Raw genomic sequence first — 22,114 nt, 5'->3', positions numbered from 1 at the left:
AGTCCACAGATGTTTGGAACTTTCTCAGTACAAGGCTGACTTCTTTGGAATGTCAAAGGTGTAAACCAGCCTTTCTCAACCGTTTTATCATTGAGGAAACCCATGAAACATTCTTCATGCTTTGAGAAACCCTAGAAGTGGTGCAATCATCTGTACACCGCCCGTGGCGCCGCGGGCGCCACGGACTAAATAAAATAGTAAGGGGTTCTGGGGCGGGATGTGTCCGGGATGAGGAAGGGTCCGGATTGGACCCTTCCTCAAGACAGACAATCAGAGGGACCAATCGGCAGGCGCGAAGCGCCTGCCGATTGGTCCCTCTGATTCCCAGCCCCAGTAACTGCGAGCCAGTTGCTCCCGGCCTGACGCGTCAGGCCGGCCCCTGAGGGAGCCCCCGGCAAGACTCCAGCCGCCGAGAACCTCCAGCCGCCGAGACTCCAGCCGCCGAGAGGGAATCAGGGCCAGGCCGCGCCCGCGCGGCCCGATCCGCAGGCGCGGCTCGCGGGTGCGGCCCAATCCGCGGGCGCGGCCGGGCGCGGCCCGATCCACGGGCGTGGCCTCCGAGAAGCAGCAGAAAGAACCCACCCCCCCCCCCAGCCGCAGAAGATCAAAAAAACGCAGAGGAGCCGCCGCAGCCCAGCGCACCACGCCTGGGACTCCCCACCAAAAACCTCGAGACGCCGAGGAGCCGCCACCCGCCTCCTCTTTCAGGTAGCCTGTCCCTTGCTCTGTCCCTCGGCTGCCCCTCGCTCTGGTCCCTGCCTGCTAGCGCCCATTGTCTTCTGGATACAATGGGCTTTTTTACTAGTGTAGAATATGGTTGGGAAGCACAGCTGTGTACACGCCCACCCTGTGCCCTTCCCCTTCCCACCCCCTCCAGGCCCATCATTGGCTGTTTTGGGAGGGTGGGGCAGGTTGACATGACCATATAAAGTCATATCATCTGATAAATGTTTAACAAATTAAAAAAATTAATTAACTCCCACCCATTTGAGGAACCCTTGCAGGGCTGTCAAGAAACCCCAGGGTTTCATGAAATCCTGGTTAAGAAAGCCTGGTATAAGCATTGGTTTAGCAGTGTGTGCATAGATATGTTCTGAGAAACAGTTGTGACAATATAAGCCTGTATCTGAAGAATGCATTGCCATGATGTTTCAGACACAGACTTAATATAAAAGTAATTGTAACCAGTTGCGGACATGATTAAATCTGTTTACAGTATCTTCTCTGAGTCACATTCCAGGAAATAAACGATTTTTTTTCGTATTCTTTTGATATTTATTTTTTTTACAGGAATCAGGAAAAGCCACAGGAACTATATTTATATTTGACTGCGTTCAAATGTTTTCATTTAGGGCTGTTGTTCAAAAAACCCTACATTGATGACTGTTGAATCGAGCTTAATTTTTACAATGAATCTGCTTTGCTTTTCACTATTGGCGAATTAATACTATATATTCTTCCTTTAAGACCGGGAATATAATGCAGTGCTTTTTGTTTCAACTGCATTAAAAATGATGTGTGCAGAACCAGGCATTAAGCTCAGAGGGAGGATGCCTCTAAAAAGTGGCAATCCTGGGTCACATGTTCCCACTATTTTGTGGCATCACCCCAAGCAGGTATATACTGGAATGGGTGGTACAGAAATTTAAGTAAATAAAAACAAATCATATTATCCACTTCAATTCTGACAAGAGCTGCCAGTGAAATGGGATGGAAAGGAGGGTGCCCCATCCAACCTCCATTATGTCCTATGTTGAGAAACAAAATAGATTATTTGGTCTGTTGATAAATTCCTGTCATGGGAATAAGGGAGGTTGGATGGGGGCACCCCCTTTGGTTGGATTGGGGCACCCTAGCATTGGACCCCCCCCCCCGATCCAATCTTTTTGCAATTGAGCGGTTTGTTTGAGGTAAAACTCCTGCAACCTCACTGCAAGTTTGATGCCTCTACCTCAAATCCCAACAGCCCAGAGCCTGGAAAAGATGGGAAGAGGAACTTTCTCCCTTTCCCGTTAAGGTTTAAATGTTGCTTGTCTGAATCACTGAATTTTGCCAAATCATAATTTAGCAATTTGAACAGGATTGATTTGACCATTTAAACTTATTGGGGAATGGTGATTCGAACCAGATTTGGCAGATTCATATCTGAATCAAGGCTAATTTGGGTTCTTTTTGGCCAATCTGAATGGAATCATACATCCCTTCCCTATGTAGTAATATAATTTAGTCACATTAAAACGGTTCTAAAATTATAGCCAGGAGTCTAAAATCCAGAACCCTGGGTGAGGTGCAATACTTTTGCACCACAGTCCCTTCTCCATCTTTGGTCTCTCAGTCTCATATGCTCGTCTCTCCCCTGGATGCAATTTTAACCTTCCAACTTCCTATTCAAGGTCATTCCATCTTTGCTCAAGAGATGATGAAAGGGCGTCGTCCTGCTTTACTTTCCAGTGCTCCCTCCTATTCCTGAGTGGAAACTCCAGCTTGTCCTCACACAACTGGCAGGAAAACCTCTTAGGCCATTGTAGCTTGTAACATTAACAGTGTTTTCACAAAAGGCAGACTTCACAAAATGCTCTGCTAGAGGGGGACTAGAACCAGCTCCACTTAGGGCAGATGCACCCTTCCTCCATTTTCATGATGACAAGGCAACTCTTCGTCCTGACCCTACCATTCTTCTAGGGGTGGTCACAGAATTCCATCTAAATACAGACAATTTTGCCCATTTTCTTCCTGTCACTAGCAATAGAAGCTAAGAGACTCAGGATGTGAAAGGAACACTTGGTTATCCCCTGACCTGGATTGCCCAGTCAAGCCTGATCCCATCGGATTTCAGAAACTAAGCAGGGCCAAGCCTGGTTAGCATTTGGATGGAAGACCTTCCAAGGATTTGGGTAGAATCCCTCCAAGGAACATTACGGGTCATGACACGGAGGCAGGCAATGGCAAACCACCTCTGGACATCCTTTGCCTGGTGGCCGGATAATCCTCAAACCTCCTGGCTGCATTGCACATACCATAGAACAAATTTTCAAAAATACTTGGACATCTTCTTTCAGGCAGCTCAAGAAGCTTTTTGTGTCCTTTCTGGAAGTAAAAAGGGACAACTCCTTTTAGCTCAACATCATAGCTACTGGATACCTCGGACTATACAAAAGTGAGAACCACCTCCTCTGTCTTTGCAAAGAGAATATGTTTGCCAGAACTGTTTTATGCTGCAACCTAGGCCCAGCCCTCCACTTTTTTCAGGCATTGGCAGGACATATATGGGTGCTTCTTTTGTCTGAGCTTTCCTGCAGTCTCTCCTAGTCACCCACATATACCCCCTATTAAGGCAGCTTGCTGGTCTATACCTATCAGTGTGATACACAAAGCCCACTAAGTAGTGAGGGCAAGTTGTTTACATGTAACTGTTCTTCAAGTGGTCATCTGTGCATTCACAAAAACCCACAGCAGGTGCTCTAACTTGACTGTGGCCAAGGAACTTGGCAGGAGAGGCATGACCTCCCCCCCTCTGGGAGCATGTGTGGTCTGTTCCATATCATGGGGAGAGGAATATTTCTGTGGCTATTTTGTTGCTCTTGAGGTTTCCAAGAACCTATCCTGCTTAGATTTAAATCCCATCAGTGTGCATGCACAGATGCCCTCTTGAAGCACTACAGTGGAAGGTAATCGACTTGTCATTCAAATGCTTCTTAACGAAAAGGGTTATATGAATCTGATTTAGTTGTGGCTCAGCTGGCATTTGCACTGGCTTCTTTGGTGGCCCTGTCTTCACCAGGAGGCAGATAAAAGGGAGTATGAACCTATGTATTATCCTAGTCTTCAGTGATTTTGGATTAAATTGACCTGTGGAGTCCTTGCAGACCTGCTGGCTAATCTGCACAAACATGATGTCGTGGTGGTTGTGCTCTGTGTCACTGACATGGGATCTCAAGGGCTTTATTCTGTCTTTCAGTTTCTTGGAGAGTCATGGAATGGGTTGCCATCAATTTGTAGGTAGTAGCCGAACAGTCGATTCCTCCAAGTAATGAACCCAAACCAAAAGGAGATCTGTAGGCTAAATACATTTTCTAAGGTATTTCTTCATTTGTTTCCGGTATGACCCCAATGCTTACAGGCAGGAATCTCTGAGCAGAAGCTTATGTGATATCCAATATTAAGATTAACAATTACTGACGAAGGTGTAGGAAACTGGGCAGAATACCTGGGATGCCGTTTTGATTGTTGGTCATATTTAAGAAACGGAAAATATGAAAATAGAACTCTTGGGACTATTGTTGATTAAAATTGTGAAATCATAACAAAGAAGAAACAAATGAATACATACTTTAGAAAATTTATTTAGCCTACAGATCTCCTTTAGGCTTGGGTTCATCAATTTGTAGATGGCACCCTGTTTTCTTAAGGAGCCAGAAAAGCAATTTAATCTCTGGACATGTGTCTCATGAAGTAGTGAGGGTGAGTAACAAGATGCAGTTGCTGATAGTGGTTTACCTAATGTCTGGTGAAGTGGTAGAAATGAGTTAAGATTTAGGAATGTTCCTGGACTTTTATTTTCTTTCAGAGGGTGAAATAATCTATGGCCAAGAGCACCTTTTATCTGCCTTGTGCCCTTACCTAGACTAGAACTTGGCTTTTGTGGTATGCCCTGATAATCTTCCAGCTAAGCTGCTGCAGTGTATTTCAGTGGGTCAGGATGATGCTGAAAGTGGGTAACAGGCCAGCCCTCCTTAATCCTAGAATCATAGAATAATAGAGTTGGAAGGGACCTCATGGGTCCAACCCCCTGCACTATGCAGGACACTCACATCCCAATCACTCATTTACTGTAACCTGCCACCCCCTTGAACCTTCACAGAATCAGCCTCTCCGTCAGATCGCTATCTAGCCTCTGTTTAAAAATTTCTAAAGATGGAGAACCCACCACCTCCTGAGGAAGCATGTTCTACTGAGAAACCGCTCTAACTGTCAGGAACTTCTTCCGGATGTTGAGACAGAATTTCTTTTGAATTAATTTCATCTTTTTGGACCTGGTCCATTCCTCCGGGGCAAGAGAGAACAACTCTGCTCCATCCTCCATATGGGACCCTTTTAAATACTTGAAGATGGTTATCAGATCCCCTCTCAGTCATCTCCTCTCCAGGCTAAACAGTCCAAGCTCCCCCAACCTTTCTTCATACGTCTTGGTCTCCAAACCCCTCACCATCTTCATTGCCCTCCTCTGGACACGCTCCAGTTTGTCAACATCCCTCTTCAACTGGGGTGCCCAAAACTGAACACAGTACTCCAAGCGAGGCCAAACCAGAGCAGGGTAAAGCGGTTCCTTTTTCCTTCCTTCAGGTTATTTCCTCCTTACCAACTTCTGACATTCTTGTCTCCCCCTCCTTCGTTGTGACAGTAGCGAACAGGGAAAAAGCCATCAGACAACTAGTAACTTCACTCAGATGCTACACATGGTCCATAACACTGAACCAAGCTAATATTTGGAAAATGAGCTGCACAGAATATATTACACCTGTTCTCTATTCTAATTGCCAATTTGCTTCTGGGCTACATTTGAAATAATAGTTCTTTTAAAGTCTTTGACAAAATAAGCCCAAGAAAGTTAAGGAAATTTCCCTTGCATTCCTTCCTATTCACTGAGGTCCACAGATCTGTTTAAAAAGTTCACATATTATCAGACTGGTATCCTCATGTATCCACCCCCCCTCCCCCGGGGAATCGGCTGCCTGCCGATCTTTCTGGAATTTGAGCTCTGCTGTATTTTTAAAAAATGACTTTGAAGACCGTTCTGTTCATTCAAGCTTTTGATGTATAAATACATCTGCCCTTGATTGCTGCTGGCTTTGCTTTTGATTATAGAGTGCTATATCATGGTTGATGGTGGCGTTGAATGATTTGACAGAGTTAATGGGTTTAAATTGTAATTGTTTTATTGTATCTAATAACATTTACAATCTGTAAATTGCTTTGAGAATCTCCCTTTGAAAAGCAAGTCATAAATTATTGAAATAGACTAAAATCATTTATTAGGGTAGGATCCATGCCCAGTGGGTGGTAGTGGCAGTGGCAGTAGCCGCTAAGGGTCATGCCCAGCCTGGTGGAATGCTCTGCTGGACCAGAGCCCTGCAGGACCTTACGTTGTTCCACAGGTCATTCAAGACAAAGCTGCTCCTCCATTCTGATGGTTGAGGCAGGAAGGGTCCATCATAACTGCTGGACTCCCTAACTGAGAACCCACCCAATGAGAACACCTCTGAATTGATATATGTGTCCCTTCTTCTACCCCAGCTATACATAGGTTTATGTAGTTTTATGTATTTTAATGATGATTGTGATGATTTTAACAATGACTACCAATGATGTCTTTTATGTGGTTTTAAACCTGGTAAGCCACCTTGAGCCTTCAAGGAAGGACAGCAAAAAATAGAATTGATGATGATAAGTCCCATATGGACCTACTCTGAGCTCATTGCATCTTCATTTATCTGCTTCATTGGGGACCAATGTGGCTAACAGCATTCTCCTCGATTTTATCCACACAACAGAGATGGTTAGCCCAAGGACACTTAGAAAGTTTCCATGGCAGACTGGAGATTTGAATGTGGGTGTCCCATATACCAAATCCAGTGCTATAACCACTACACCATGCTGGCCCTCGCTACACCATACCAGCTATATTTTAGTCTTGTGTCTGGCAGGTCTGTGTAAGCTTTCCCAGCCATTTCTACGGGACTCTCGATTTGGTTTACTATACCGTGTTCAGATCTCTTTTTGTCTAGAGAAAAAAACTTTCATTCTGATTATCTGCATTTGGTTTAAACATCTATGCTCCGTAAAGAATATGTTCAAAAATCTATTTGGATTATTCTGCTCTCTCTTTCTGTTTCTTCCTTATTTGTTTAAGTTTGATAGAAAGCAACAAAGAACTCTGAGCACTGAACTTCTCTGAGCAGAAGCGCCGCATATAGCCTGAGCTGCCCTGTCATGCACGCATGTTAACCATAGGGCAAGGTGAAATTAGACTCCAAATGAACCATTTGACATGTAAATGTGTTACTCATATTCATTGTGATAACGGAAATATAGTGCAGGGATAATCACGTTAGAGAACTGCAGACAAAACAAGACAATTTAATGTATTGTTGAAGGCTTTCACAACTAGAGTCAACTGATTATTGTAGGTATTCCAGGCTATATGCCCTGGTCTGCTGTTTTAGAGAATCTAACATTTTAAATCTCAATTAGTTTAAATATTTTAAATATTAATTCAATGTAATAGCAAACATTTTCATGAGCCAGAGTCTCCTACTCATGCAGTCACCATGTGGGACAGCACAGAAGATCAATGATGAACACAACATTCTTGGGAACCTAGGTCTTCTCTTTTGGCAGATATCAGCCTCTCGGTTCTTCTGTTTGTGTCTCTCTTTGTATGTATTTGTATTTGCCAGCTAAATGTCAGGTGAAGCAGTTACCTTGAAAGAACTCACTCCCCTGGGTTATTGAGTTCTCCATTAGTCCCGGAGCAATTGCTGCAGTCCCTAGATATTAGAAGGGCTTTATTATTCTATCTTTAAAGAACCCAGGATTTCTGTAGGATTAGAGCTCTGTTTGTTTGTTTCACCAGTCCTAAAAGAGGAAAGAAGGCTTCATTTCAAACTTTGTCTTAATGGACTTAACCATTAGGGAATGCTATGGTTTTGCCAGGTTGCTTTGCCTGTTAAACATTCATGCCCATGTTCTAATAGCCATGGCTTCTTTGGAAGCTTTCCTCAATGAAGTAGCATTGCTGGAAATCTGCCAAGCTGCTACTTGGTTGTCAGCAGACATGTTTGTATGCCATTATGGTTTGGATCTTCAGGTGAGGCAAGAAGCTCAAGTCAGGAAGGCAGTGCTTCATTCACTCGTCAAGTGAGGAGAGCATGCCCCACCTCCAGGTCAGTAGCTTGCTAAAATCCTAATGTGGGACTGTACAGAATTTCGATGATGAAAACAAAGTTGCACTTAGCTGTGACTGTCATTCATCAAATTTCTTCTCTGCAGACACACATACCCTCCCTCCTGCCTTGATGCATGCTGTGGTTTCAACAGCAGTAGAAATACTGAGGGTGGGGGTGCTGCTGTGTGGAAACATGTCATCCCTGGGCAGAAACAAGTTTCCAGCTCCAGCAGGATTTAAGCTGTAAGAACTTCTCTGATGACAGGCCTCTTCATGAGCAGTCCCCATGTGTACCCGCACAAAAGACTCTCAATGAACAATAGTTACAACTAAGCGCAACTTTGTTTTACAGTACAATGCTGTAGTACAGTGCAATGCATCTTGGTGCTGGGCTAAATTGCCTGACTCACAAAAGCTTGTACGCCTAAACTTTGTTAATCTTCAGTAGGAATAATAGTATCAAGTTTGCATTTTACAATAGTAATAAAAGTTCAAGTCAGCGTGGAAAAGAGTTTTAAGGAATACTTTTCCAAATCTTTTTTCCAAATAGAGTTAGGTTGTATCTTTTCCTCTACAATCCCCTGCCCATACATACACAAATTCTTCAGTAACTGGCTGAAATTATTTTAGCAAATGTTTCCTGTCTCTACATATGAAACCATTTCCAAAAATGTTTTACATAAACTCTTCCATTTAATTTCTCCCTAAAGATTTTAAGATTTTTTTTATGTGGTTCAGTCACGGGATTCTCCTTTAAAGATCAACCATGAGAAAACTGCTTGGGAGACCTGCAAGCAGCTCTGGCAAAACCATTTTATGGAATGGTTTTGATGTCGTCTGTCCAGGCCTTGCTCCCTATTTGCAAACATATTCTGCTCTTAAACTTTAAATCTGTTCAGTTAACTTTTTAGAGTTTGAGCTCAGCAATGTAAACCCTTTTGCCTTTCCTAGGTTCCTTTTGGCACCAAAGGATATAGGAATTATCATACAGTTAGAACAGTGGTAGGAAAGCCCATCACCCTTATAGAATGACCTCCCTAAAACATTTCCCTGAATTTTCTCTGGTTCAGTTCAGCGGTTTGGGCCATTTAAACCTAGCAGCTGAGCAGGGTGGTCTGCCCATCAGCTACTAGGTTTAAATGACTGCAGACCATTTAAACCATCCATTTCAATTTCTCTCATTTCAAACCAAGAGGGAGCAAAATCGAACAGTGAAATGGTTGACCTGACCAGGTCATTTCAGGGCTTTTGGTTTGGTTTGGGAACATACTGAACCAAACCAGATTTTTCAGTTCATGTCCATTCCTAGGGGCTGGTGTTACCTGGCAAGTACAACTCTTATTTCCATAACCTTTTGTCATTGCCTCAACAACTGGAGAGACCAAGATATCGATATAGATTTACCTTTAATGGCATAAAAACACAAATCAGTACAGGTAGCCAGAGCTCGAGTAAATATACGTATACACATGAAACCGAATATATAAGATTTTGACAAACACTGAAAGTCTTTTTTCCAAATAGAGTTGGGTTGTGTCTTTTCTAGATGAGCGATTGGGATGTGAGTGTCCTACATAGTGCAGGGGGTTGGACTAGATGATCCATAAGGTCCCTTCCAACTCTATGATTCTATGATTTTATGATTCTAACCTTAACATGGCACAAAGTACATTTGCAACCTTAAACAGTCAGACATGGTTCGTCTCACTAAGCAGACTTTGATGATTTGCAGTTCATTTCTGGCTATAAGGGCCTGAATTGGTACACTGACTAGAGAGGGCCAGACAGACCAAAATAATGCATGGGAGGGTGTCAGGGACACTACAGTCATGCGGAGAGACGAGTGCTGCGTTTTTCTGTCCATCCTGTTATTTTATGTACTTACTGAAAGTTCATGCAGACAGTACTTTTTAAAATGTTTGTATACGTATGTGCAAAAGTAATTCCTGAAATAGGCACAAATTAGAAATCATAGCAGCCAGAGGTTGCTTGTATTCCATGTAATCTGCCTTGTATTCCAGAGCCAGTTTAGACATTATTATTATGCAAGAGCAGGCCAGTCAAGTGAGCAGTGATAGACGCATCTTCATCAGCTGCAATAGTGTTAGTGGCTAGAGAGTATGGCTAGGATCTGGTTCTCATCCTCAGAGTCCCATGGAAGCTTGTTGGGTAACCTTGGGCCAGTTACTGATTCTCAGCCTAAATTATCTCACAATGGCATATTATGCACAGCCGTTGAAATGGCGTCATGGAAACCCGGAGGAGGAAGAAGCGAAGCAAACCACTTATGCACGGGATGGAACGCAACAATGGCAAAACCCAGAGTATCCAATTATGTACACGGCTACTCCGGAGCAGCTTCTGGTTGCACCCTGGTCCCGGGAAGCTCCACTTTCTTCCGCATCTCGCTAACACGGCTTTTTCAAAGGCATACGTTGACTCTGCGCCCGGTTGCCTCCTGCAGCGTGCATAATTGGTGATTTTAGCCACTACCATTCCACCCCGAATGCGGACCTTCAACTCCATGCATAATGGGCCAATGTGGTTGTGAGGACTTGTTTAGGAAATGTATAATCTGTTGCTTCTCCAAAAGGCTGCTTTGGGTCTTTGTGTGTGTGTGTGGGGGGGGGAGTAGAGTATAAACAGTTAAATTAATATGTAACACACTGAAATCTATGAATTCTTATTTTCCCACAATAGTTAAGGTTTGTTTTATTTTATTTCTTTAAGTTTTCTTCCCTTTTGATACGGGGAATATCCATCTCAGTATTCCATTAGAATCCTTTTGCAGTCAATCTTGTACCTTTTGATCCTTGCTCTTCAGATTCCAGTCTCATTCCAATGACTCAAAAGTTTGTTGATTTAAAAAAAATGATGATTGTAAATGTTAGGAGATAATTCTTTAGCCATGTGCCCTCCCTCAAAAGCCGTTCCAAGCACTTTGAAAATAGGTAGATGCTAAAAATGAAAAGCATAAAATGGTCAGCCAAAATTCAGTAGAACAGCCATGAATGTTGACATACCTTAAAAGTGCTGGCTGTTTTGCGATATCACAAATCTCGGGGGGGGGGGGGGGAGAGACACACAGGCAGGCAAGGTGGGGGCTGGGGTCCAGTTTGTGGCCCTTTGCATCTTTAATTAAAAAAAAAATTGTTCTACTTATATGTCACTGCTCCCAGTACTGGCCAACCCACTGCTGCTCACAACAATATCAAATACAATAAAACAATAATTGACAGCCTTTAAAAAACCCTCTCTAATCAACCCAACGTAATCCCAGGAATCCCCATGCCAACTGGTAACAATGTCCATATGAGCCCAGGAGGTATAACATGCAGTATATCCACCCCAATAGCAAACGCCAAGGGGTACTGGAAGTAGAAATTAAACCCATCCTACATATATACATAAATAGGGCAGATGTGAACATCAGATAAGGTTGTTGCTCTCATATATATAGTTTAAGTCTGACAGATACCAAGAAATATTAGTAAAAAAGAGAGATGGGAAGCATTCAGTTGTCTTCAGTTATTGCTAGAACGGCACAGCCAAGGAACAGACAATTGTCTCCGGATTCCTTCATATGCAAATAAATGTGTACCTTTCTGTATCATAACTGTACTTATCAGCGCCCTGGCCCCAACCTGGTGGAATGCTCTACCTCAGAGCTAGTCAACCTGCGGTCCTCCGGATGTCCATGGACTACAATTCCCATGAGCCCCTGCCAGCATCTGGAGGACCACAGGTTGATTGCCCCTGCTCTACCTGACCAGATCAGAGCGCTGCGGGACCTTGATTTATTCTGCAGGGCTCACAAAACAGAGCTTGTTCTACTAGGCCTGTGGTAGAGGCTCAAACACCCTACACCAAAATACTGCTGGCCTCCCTTCTCAGATCTGGCTGAACGACAGCTTTGAAAATGCACTTTGAGTCTCCCCCTCCCGATGCCATTTCCCCAGAATAATGAGACTGGTCAAATAGGTGGACACTGTTTATTTCATTTATTTTTATTTATCAACCACCACTTCCTGACTCTGCCGGCTTGTGGCGGTTGACAATAAAATCCATAAAACCACATCAAAAACCAATATTGGCAGCAAAATCTGATCTATTTCCCTCCCCCCACCCATCCACAGTTGATGACAATGGTCCACAATAATCCGCAGTAATCCACCATTGCCCTTGTGAGAAGTACCCATGCACAGTTGACTAAGGGACCAATCGCTCTCTATATTTATATATATATATATATCAATTAATTATGTTTTAAATTGATAAGGATGAATTTAAAGTTTATTTGTATATATTATTATTATATTTTAAACTGTGTCAGCCGCCCTAAGCCCTCGAGGAAGGGTAGTGTACAAGCATAAAATAAATAGAAAATAAAGAAGTATGCTGGAGAATGATAGTTATCTTTTCAGAAGTCACATAGAGTAAGTATTTAGTAATATTACCAGCGAATTTTCAGAATTGGCCCTATCAGTTAGTTATCTTGATAGAGTTGGGGATGGGCCCCTACCTGGTGGAACGAGCTCCCAGAGGAGATGAGGGCCTTGACGGAGCTAAAACAGGGCCTGCAAAAGGGAGCTCTTCCACCAGGCATTTGGTTGAGACCAAGCAATATCTACAGGGCCCCTGCTCCCTCCCTCCCTCCCAGAAATCTACCCATGCGTTCTGCTCCGGACCTGTTTGCATTGTTATAGTCCATTACCTCTGTTTCAGTTTTAATGTTAATTTTATTGTTCCTGTTCTGAATAACTAAGTTCCATGTACTTTTTTCTACGTTTTATGTAAACAGCACTGAGCCTTGGGGGTGGGCGGTATATAAATACCAGCAAAAATAATTAAATAAATAAATAAATGTAGGATAAATGGTAATTGATCAGTATAATACATATAATGTGTAGTCCGTTGCTGCTTTTTGTCAGATGACCAGGAATACCGCTTGGCATTTACGAGCTCCCATTGGTTGTCATGCCCTTATGTAGCTTATCACACCTGTGTGATTGTCTTCTTTCCCAGCATCAAAGGCTGCTTGATATTCTGAACAAGGAGCGTGAAGCATTAAAGGAAAAAATAGAAGAATCCTTGACACAGCAGTTGCAGGAATATAAGGTATTTTGTACGATGCTTGAGGCCCTTGGAGGGTTGTCATAAGGAGAAGATGAATTGCTCAGAAGGAAGATCCCTTTTTTTGAGGCATTAACTGGGAAGCAAAGAGAAATGTCTGTCAGTTTACTTGCATGTAGTCATAGGCCATTACAAAATGAATTAAAATTATTAAAAGATTTCAAAACATAATGCAAAATAAACAAGACAAATTAGAATATACCTACTGATCAATTTTAAAAATCCAGATTGTAAATGACAAACTAGAGATTCTAGATATTTGCTCTCTGTAGCCCTTCATTTCTTAGTTGACATGGTGTCTGAGACATAGCAAAAATGACAAATAGAAAAATTGAAGCGTAAGAATACGCTCATTCAGAGCAGAGCAGAATCTCGGATTTTCTGGTGTTCGTGGTATTCTTACTGGCTTACACTGACAACCAAAAAAACCTACCTAAACCTGTCTTTTCCTAATCTGTGCCTTTCCTAATTACAGCAGCCCCTGTGTTCAAAAGTATTTCATTTTTATCTCTGCTTGCTAGTTATGGTTCTCTTGAAGGATTTACCTCAGTTAATTATGTCCTGTCCTAATTGTCATAGCTTTGTAAAAAAAATCACAGAAAGGAGCTAAGAATCTTACTGAGATAGATTGGGGGGTGCAGTCGCCATATAGGTCTGAAGCAGTGAACAAAGTTTGAGTCCAGTACTACCTTTAAGATCAACAAAAGTTTTATTCAAGCTTTCATGTGCACACAAACAGAAGCTTATACCCAGAATAAAACTTTGTTGGTCTTAAAAGTACCACTGAACTCACATTTTCTGAGAGTTTGGGAATATAACTTCCCACTCTTTAATCTGTTTTATTTTGGTTTGTATTTGCAGGAAATCCTGGACAAGTGTATGGCAGATGAAAGGCAAAGAAACAAGGAAGCTTTGGCCACAGCTGCTAAGGTACCTCTGAGACTGATAGAGTTGCTGAAGTCCTGTTTAAATTTTGTTTGTTATGGCTGAGTTGAATATTGTTGCTTTTGATTTTTAGTGTAGGAGTAAAGTGATTTGAAAGATGAGCCATTTTTAATTCCATCTGAGAAAGCACGGAAATGTAGGACTTCTTATAAAAACCTTATCCTCGCCTCCGTTGTCCCTGAAACTAAAATTTTTGACCAGGATCCATTTGCGTAAAATTATTGTCTAGATCAGTTGTAATTCCAGGAGATCTCCAGTTCTTACCTGGAAGCTGGTCACCCTATTCATGTGGAGGGGGCATAGTTGCCAAATAAGGGTAAAGCTTTATGAACTGCTGAAGTGGTTTTTAGCCCATGAAAAAGCATTTATTTATTTATATTATATTTAATTTATATACTGCCCTTCACTATGACATCTCAGAGCAGTGTACATAGAACAGTAAAAAACTAAGAAAGTACACTGGAGGCATTTATTTGTTTGTTTTTTTCATTTATTTAATATTTCAGTTTATCGGCAGCCCTCTCCTTGTGGTCTTGGGGTGATTTACACAATGGATTAACCCTATACAAAGAATTTCGGTTTGAAATACATTAAAACAATGTTGCTCCTGAAATGATAAGGAACCATAAACGGTCAAACTGTAATCATAAATCTAGGACCATATGGAACATCAGTTGCCTTGCAGGAATGGGTCCAGATTGTAGGGACGACCCATTGTTTGCCTCCACCAAAAGCCTGGCAGACGAGCTCCATTTTGCAGGCCCTATAGAATTCTTAATACAAAGTGCTGGCTAATCAATGCCGTTATCTTCCCCATAACAACCTATGGATTGTTATGGATGAGAAAGCTGGACCCTGAAGAAAGAAGACAGGAGAATAGATGCTTTTGAATTATGGTGTTGGAGATGAATGCTGCGAATACCACGGACAGCCAAAGTTACCAACAAGACGGTTTTAGAGCAGAGCAAACCAACTATGTCATTAGAAGGCAAGATATTACGGCTAAAGCTCACTTACTTTGGACACATCATGTGATCAGACTCACTAGAAAAATCATTAATGCTCGGCATGGTCAGCAGCAAAGGGAAACGTGGTCACCAAAGGATCCGCTGGCTCGACACGATCGAAGCCGACACAGGGATGACCATGAACCAACTAAAAGAAGCAGCCAGAGACAGGGGCACATGGTGAAGACTTTCCTATAGAATTGCCTAGGGTTGGACACGACTGAACGGATGACATCATCATTGTCATGGAATTCTTCAAGCTGGCCTTGGTTTTGTTAGAGAGCTCATTCTACCATGTTGGGGCCTCAGTCAAAAAGGGCCCTGTAATCTCTTTGAAAACAGAATATACTCTGTCAATAGCCAGAAGAAGTCACTGTCGTTGCATGTAGTCACTTTTCTGCAGAGAAAACCTCTGTATCCAAGGCAACGTGCAGTTATTACATGATGGATGCAATACGAACTGCAAAGATTGAACTAGAAAACTGCAGTTAAAAGTTTATGTTTTTCATTTATCCCTCTAGTAATTTTAGCCGGCATTGACAGCTGACATCATGGCACAAAGGCCAGAAGCTTTGGGTGGCAAGTAATTTAACTCTGGCTCAACAAGTACATTATTGAAAAAGAACACCAACAAAACAACTCTGTTTTCAGAAACAGGCCAAAAATAAAACGGAGGGCCTCTTCTTCCCACCATTTCTTTTTTTTTTAAAGATGACACCAGAAAGTTTAATCCAGCCTGTGTCGGCCCATTTGTAGGACATGTTGGCTGAAGCCGAAGCCATTTGGGACAGATTGAAACAATTCGGGGAGAGAGGCCCGCTTTTTACAAGGGAGTCTCCATCACGGAAAATTAATAGCTGTTGCAAACTGTAGGAATGGTGATCATTTTAATAACATCCACATTGTTTTGGATCTCCTTTGTATTGTTGTGTCTGGAAGTTAACAGACTATACTTCCGCTCTCTTTATTTGTTTTTTTGCCCCTTGCAATTAGGATGACTTAGACATGGGGTAATCAACCTGTGGTCCTCCAGATGTTCATGGACTACAATTCCCATGAGCCCCTGCCAGCATTTGCTGGCAGGGGCTCATGGGAATTGTAGTCCATGAACATCTGGAGGACCACAGGTTGACTACCCCTGACTTAGACTACTTCTGAAGGGATAGCTGGTAATTTCAAGTCCACCTGAAGCCTCCCGAGATGCCTGTCTTAAAAGACAGTTTTGAACTGGTGAACTAAAAGCCCGTGGGACACATTGTACCCAGTGGGTCTTAACGAAATGTCACAAAAACTGCGGTTCTGTGCACAGAGTGGGCCTTACGTCCGAGTAAGGACCTAGGGCATTGGTCTGTAAATGTTTTTAACCTTTCAATTTTGTCGCCCGTATCGGCTGCGAAGATTGAAAAAGAAAACGTGCAAGCTGCCATTCTGATCGCCGTGAAAGAAGAAAGAGGGAACATGGAGAAGCTTCACGCAGAAGAAAAGGAGCGCTGGGAAACGGAGCGAAGCAAAGATCGTGAAAAGATTGCTCAAGCGGTCGAGGATGCAATGCAAGAACACAGGCAAAGTAATCAGGTTAGTGCGCTTTGCCTTCCTGTTGACGGGCCACGTGCGTTTTTGTATCATATTGACCGCTTCAGCTTTGTCTCTTTTAATTACAGTATTTGCTGGCGTATAAGACTACTTTTCCCCCCCCGAAAAACATGCCTTCAAGTGCGGGGGTCGTCCTATACGCTGGGTGCACTTCAGTTGGGATAGACATAGCTGCCCATAGTGGCCCATAGTACTGTAATGTAATGTAATAAGCTCTATATTTTGAGTGGAAATGTTGGGGGGTCATCTTATACGCCCAGTCGTCTTATACGCCGGCAAATACGGTACCTCTTTTCACAACTGGGAAAGTGTCTGCCATTAAGCACTAACCTGGGCGTTTTTATTCCCCCTATGTTTTTGCGAATAACAGTTGGACCCAAAATACTGATTAGCTTTTCTAGCAAGGAATTATCATACTGCATACGAAATTCCTAATTCAAAAGAAATTCCGTCTCGACATCCGGAAGAAGTTCCTGACATTTAGAGCGGTTTCTCAGTGGAACAGGCTTCCTCGGGAGGTGGTGGGTTCTCCATCTTTGGGAATTTTTAAACAGAGGCTGGATAGCCATCTGACGGAGAGGGTGATTCTGTGAAGGTTCAAGGAGGTGGCAGGTTACAGTGGATGAGTGATAGGGATGTGAGTGCCCTGCATAGTGCAGGGGGTTGGACTTGATGGCCCAGGAGGCCCTTCCAACTCTAGTCTGTGATTCTATGATTCTATAGTTCGGATGTGATGTGGTTACTAATTTGCTACCAATTTACTTTCTCCTTATATCTGTACTCTTATTATTTTTGTTCCATTGTCTGAAGCAATCTTTGTTGGTCTTAAAAGTGCCATCAGACTCAAATTTTGTTGTGCTACTTCCGACCAACACGGCTATCCACTTGGATCTGAAGTTACCCGTGTGTTTATTTTCTGGGAGGGTTTCTGTAATACAGCATGCTGCTGTACACATGCTCTGATCAAGAGATTCAGGTGGATCTTTTACTCCCTTGGGAGTTCCTTATTCCCTTTAGTGGGGGGAATCCAATTAATACACATATCAGGAGCATGAGAGGGGCTAAGCCTCTCCAGAACTCAGGTGAAGTGCCAGCAGGTTTCTTCCACTAATGGTGATGTTATGAATGAGTGTCCTCCAAAATGCCCTATTGTGAACAGCCCTTGGCAGGTCTTGCAAGTGGAGGGCCGTAACTTCCTTGATTGAGTCTATCCATCTCCAGTTGGGTCTTCCTCTTTTCCTGCTCCCTTCAAGTTTTCTCAGCATTATTGTCTTTTCCCACTGACTCTTGTCTTCTCAGAAGGTGATTAAAGTACAATAGCCTCCGTTTAGGCATTTTGGCATCTAGGGAGAGAGTGATGGGGTCTAGAGGTCATTTATTTGTCTTTTTGTCTTCACCAAAAATCATTAATATGTATCTACAATACCATGGAAGAATATAGCCATCTCTGCAGCTGCCAGCTTCTGGGCTTTTCTGTCACCATTGCCTCTGCCTTGGCATTCCTGCTATCTTGGTGTCCACCACCGGCAGCACTGCCTCGGCTTCCACCAAGGCCCGGCTTCTGCCTCTGCCAGTGCCCCCACCACTGCCGCCTCCGCCCCCACTGTTGGCCGCCTCTGTGCTGGCTGCCTCCCTGCCGCTTCTGGCATACTTCCTGGGGTGGGAAGACATTTCCGTCCCACGGAACATGGCAGTAGTTGTGTTCCCACATCAAAAATGAATCAACTTCCACCCAATTGGGAAACCATTCCAGAGCCATCATGAAACCTCAGGATTTTGCGAAACTCTGATTGAGAAATCCTGCTTTAGAGAGTTCATAACCATTTCATCGTTTCAAGTGGATAACCATGTTGGGCTGCCACAGAAGAGCAAGGTTCGAGTCCAGTAACACCTTGAAGGCCAACAAGATTTCTAGGGTAAAAGCTCTCAAGAGTTCCAAAACCTTTTGACACTTGAAAGCTTATACTCTGGAAATCTTTTTGATCTTGCAGCATTTCATATGCATTTCTCCTATATGCATATCATTGCTTTCTCTTTTGAAAAGTGAGCATGATGTGAGTTAGCTGTTGAGAGGAATGGCCATTGTAAGAGGTGGGATGACTTCCTTGGCTTGGGGCATATTAGCACGGGTAGAGCATATCTTCACGAGCACGGATTGCTTTAAAAGCATTTTTGTTGCAATTTCTTTGAAGTTAAGCCACATTTTCTGCCAGAGTGCAAATCTCTTCTTCTCTTCTTTGACTTTGTTTGGTCATGTGTTTGAAGTAAAGGAAATCAAGTACAGATGTCTTGCCGAGGAGTGGACATTTTGTGGTGTGTCTGTTTGGGGTATTTTACCTAAACTGAACTGCAAAAACTCCACCTGGTATCCAGCATATTCCAGGAACCATAAATTCTAGACCTCCTATTCACACAAGAGATGTGTGAAATGTATTTTTGTCCTATAAAGGCTAGTCTAAAATCTGTCTCCTTGACCTCATTATTTTTGTTTATTTTTTTATTTATTTATATCTCACTCACTCCCCAAATATTAACAGCATATAAAATGCACCCGATAAAAACAGTACATAAGACACCATAAGTAAACTTTTAAAACATGTACGAAGAACTCTTTTTGTAAATGGAAGACCATTCCGTCACCTACAAAGAGTCCAGTCATAGGTTTACTACATCAATGAGAATTAGACCCAAGAATAGATCTAAGGTAGTCAGCAGCTCGGGAAAGGTGGTATGGGAAGCGAGTTGGCTTCTCTTGGTGTCTAGAGAAAAAAAGTATGAATGGCTTAAGATTAAGCACGCTCCCAGGGAAGGAAAGCTGAATGAAACCAGTAGAATTTCAAAGGGAAGTGAGCTCACAATCGGGGGTGCTAGGCTGTTAATACAATGCGGCAACCTCAAGGTACGTATTTCAGCTGCCTTGTGTAATGAAACTTCCTGCTTCCGTGGCTTAAGGTGTCTGTGCTTCTGTTTGCCAAGTAACTTAATAAATTGGAAATATTGTTCTGCGGGGAGACATAAATATGACAGAGATAAATGATATTGGATCACCAGGGGAATATTGGAACTTTTCTTTAAAAAAACAGGATCCGCAGCAGATGTATGGTATAAGTGAGCCCAAAAAAGACTGTTTGTTTCCTTGAGTAAGGTATGCCAGGGATTTCCATTTCAGACATATGTTATCCAGGTGGATAAGCGCAAATTATAAAAGGAGAACTATTTTATTCAAAGAGGGGCCTCTGCATAGCTGCCTCGTTGTTTTGCCTTGTAATATAAGAGAAAGAAGCATGGCTTCCTAACGAAAGCCGAGTTCTGATTACAGCAAAAGGCTTGTGCCTTCCTCAGAGGCTTTAATGATCTTTCTACCACATGCTGAAATGTCATTGGTGTGGAAGTTGCATACTGTGCAGGCAGGACGGTGTCCTGGCAGCATTCCACTGTTTTTGTTCTATCTTTAGCGTCTTGCTTATATTCGACGTGGCTCTTTTAATTCACAGGCCAAGTCATATATATATATATAGCAAATGTCAGAGCGAACCCTTGGAGGATTCTTCCTTTAACTTGGTTCTTTTCAACTAGGAGCATTCGTGGGCCATCATCTGAAAAGGATAAAATCTGCCATAAGCAGCTATAGACCACATTTTTATTGGTTTATGCTTAAGAAAGAAAGAATAATCGTTATTCTACCAATATTTAATATAAAATCAAGACTTTATTAAACTTGGAAGCAGGGTTATACCCCCTTTCAAAGGATGGAAAATATGTGAGTTTGCCACCTGGCCATACGCATGTTTGCTCAACAGTAAGCGCCTCTATTTGTTTATCATATGTCATGTGTGTAGCATAGCCAGGAGAGCCTACGATTGTAGGATTGTCTGGCAGACAGGCAGGAGACATGCGGAGGTTGTGTGCCCTTGCATAATGATCCTAGTTTCCTTGGAGGTCTCCCATCCAAACACTAACTGAGGCTGACCCTTCTGTTTATTTATTTGCATTTATATACCACCCTCCCCTGCGGCTCAGGGGAGTTTACAGAAAACATTAGATGAGTAACAGAGGACAACGTAAGTTTGGGAACTCTGTCAACAGTCTTAACATAACATAACATGTTCAGGTAACATTTTTCCGCAAGCCCATAAGGAGAGTTGTCTGAATGGGAGGGGGCTCTGGGGGCCCAATAGATGTTGTCACTGACCTCGACCAAATGCCTGGCGGAAGAGCTCTCTTTTACAGGCCCTGCGGAACTGTGATGGATTTTCCATCTATATCTCCAAGTTTTAGCAGTATATTGGAACTAGGGGCCACTGTATCCGTGAACTTTTTGTAGATTGCCTGTTGATTATAGTAACAACAATGTAGTAGTTAGTAGTGTGAAATTAAGAGGGGGTCATATTTGTTATCCCAGTTTACAATTTTTTCCCCTAAACATTATCTATACTGGTGTCTTACTATTACCACTACTACTACTACTACTACTACTACTACTACTACTACTACTACTACTACTACTACTACTACTACTACTGCTGCTATTACCCAACACTATCAGTAAAGCTGTCTCACAGCGGGTTACATGTAATAAAACCCCACATACAATACAATAATATTTTCATACTTTGATGCTGGTCAATGACTGTAAATAAAATAATCTAATCTAATCTACAATAATATTATGAATCCCCCCATTAAATTATATATCCCAGTGGCAAAAACTTATCTCTCCCCCCCCATCTGTCTCCCCATCTTACTCCATCTTTCTTTCTGTAATTCTGTAATTTCAGAATCGGCACACGGTTTACTTTTCTGCAGACTTCTATTCCATCTAGTTAAAACAGATTCTTCACACCTGTTTTCAGATTAGCCATACGCAAAAGTAATCATGTACATTGAAACAGTGCATTTTTAATGTAAATTCCTGTGTACAAATGTATTAGTGTTTCTTTCTTTTTAGGAAACTTTTAGGAAACTTCCTAACTCTATAGCGAGTGCCGCTTCTGCATTTTCAATTTCCTACAAGTTTTCTTTTCCCTTTTATATGTTTTTTCTTCAGTCTATGCATTCCCCATCCCCACCCCAGATTTGCAGAAATAACTCTTTTTTTTTCCCATGGCCCCAAGGAGTGGATTTTTTTAATCTGCACTATTGGACTGGGTTCAATATTTGGGTAAGTAGTGTAGGAACAGTTTGTCAACAGGCATTATCCACAATAAGTATATAGAATCTGTGTGTGCGGAGTCTCCAAATACCACTCGTAGACAGAGAAACAAAATGAAGGGGAAATTATTGTCTTCACGTCTTGCTGAGGGTCTTCCTGCAGGTATTTGGTTGGAAACCATTAGTCTTGGAAGCCATTAGCCAGATTAGATAAACCTGCATATCTCAAGGGGGACCAGAAAGCTCTTGGACTTTAGTGTTAGCTTCACAGTGGCTGCAGAAGAATGGCCAGTTGTAGTAGCTGGAATCAGGTGATAGGATTCATATTGGAACTTTAATT

The 22,114-nt window shown here is 42.4% G+C and overlaps 1 protein-coding gene across 1 annotated transcript in view; it reads left to right on the top strand.

Moving 5' to 3' along the window:
* CCDC91 (coiled-coil domain containing 91) overlaps positions 1-22,114 on the top strand; it is a 118,443-nt gene that overhangs the window by 71,323 nt on the left and 25,006 nt on the right. The window contains exons 9-11 of the mRNA XM_077310086.1: positions 12,971-13,063; positions 13,940-14,008; positions 16,429-16,605. Coding sequence (XP_077166201.1) covers positions 12,971-13,063; positions 13,940-14,008; positions 16,429-16,605 — 339 coding nt within the window. The remainder of the gene's footprint in view (positions 1-12,970; positions 13,064-13,939; positions 14,009-16,428; positions 16,606-22,114) is intronic.

This window comes from Paroedura picta, chromosome 14 (assembly GCF_049243985.1).
Source record: "Paroedura picta isolate Pp20150507F chromosome 14, Ppicta_v3.0, whole genome shotgun sequence".
NCBI classification, from domain to species: domain Eukaryota; kingdom Metazoa; phylum Chordata; class Lepidosauria; order Squamata; family Gekkonidae; genus Paroedura; species Paroedura picta.
This window is presented reverse-complemented; position numbering and strand designations above follow the sequence as displayed.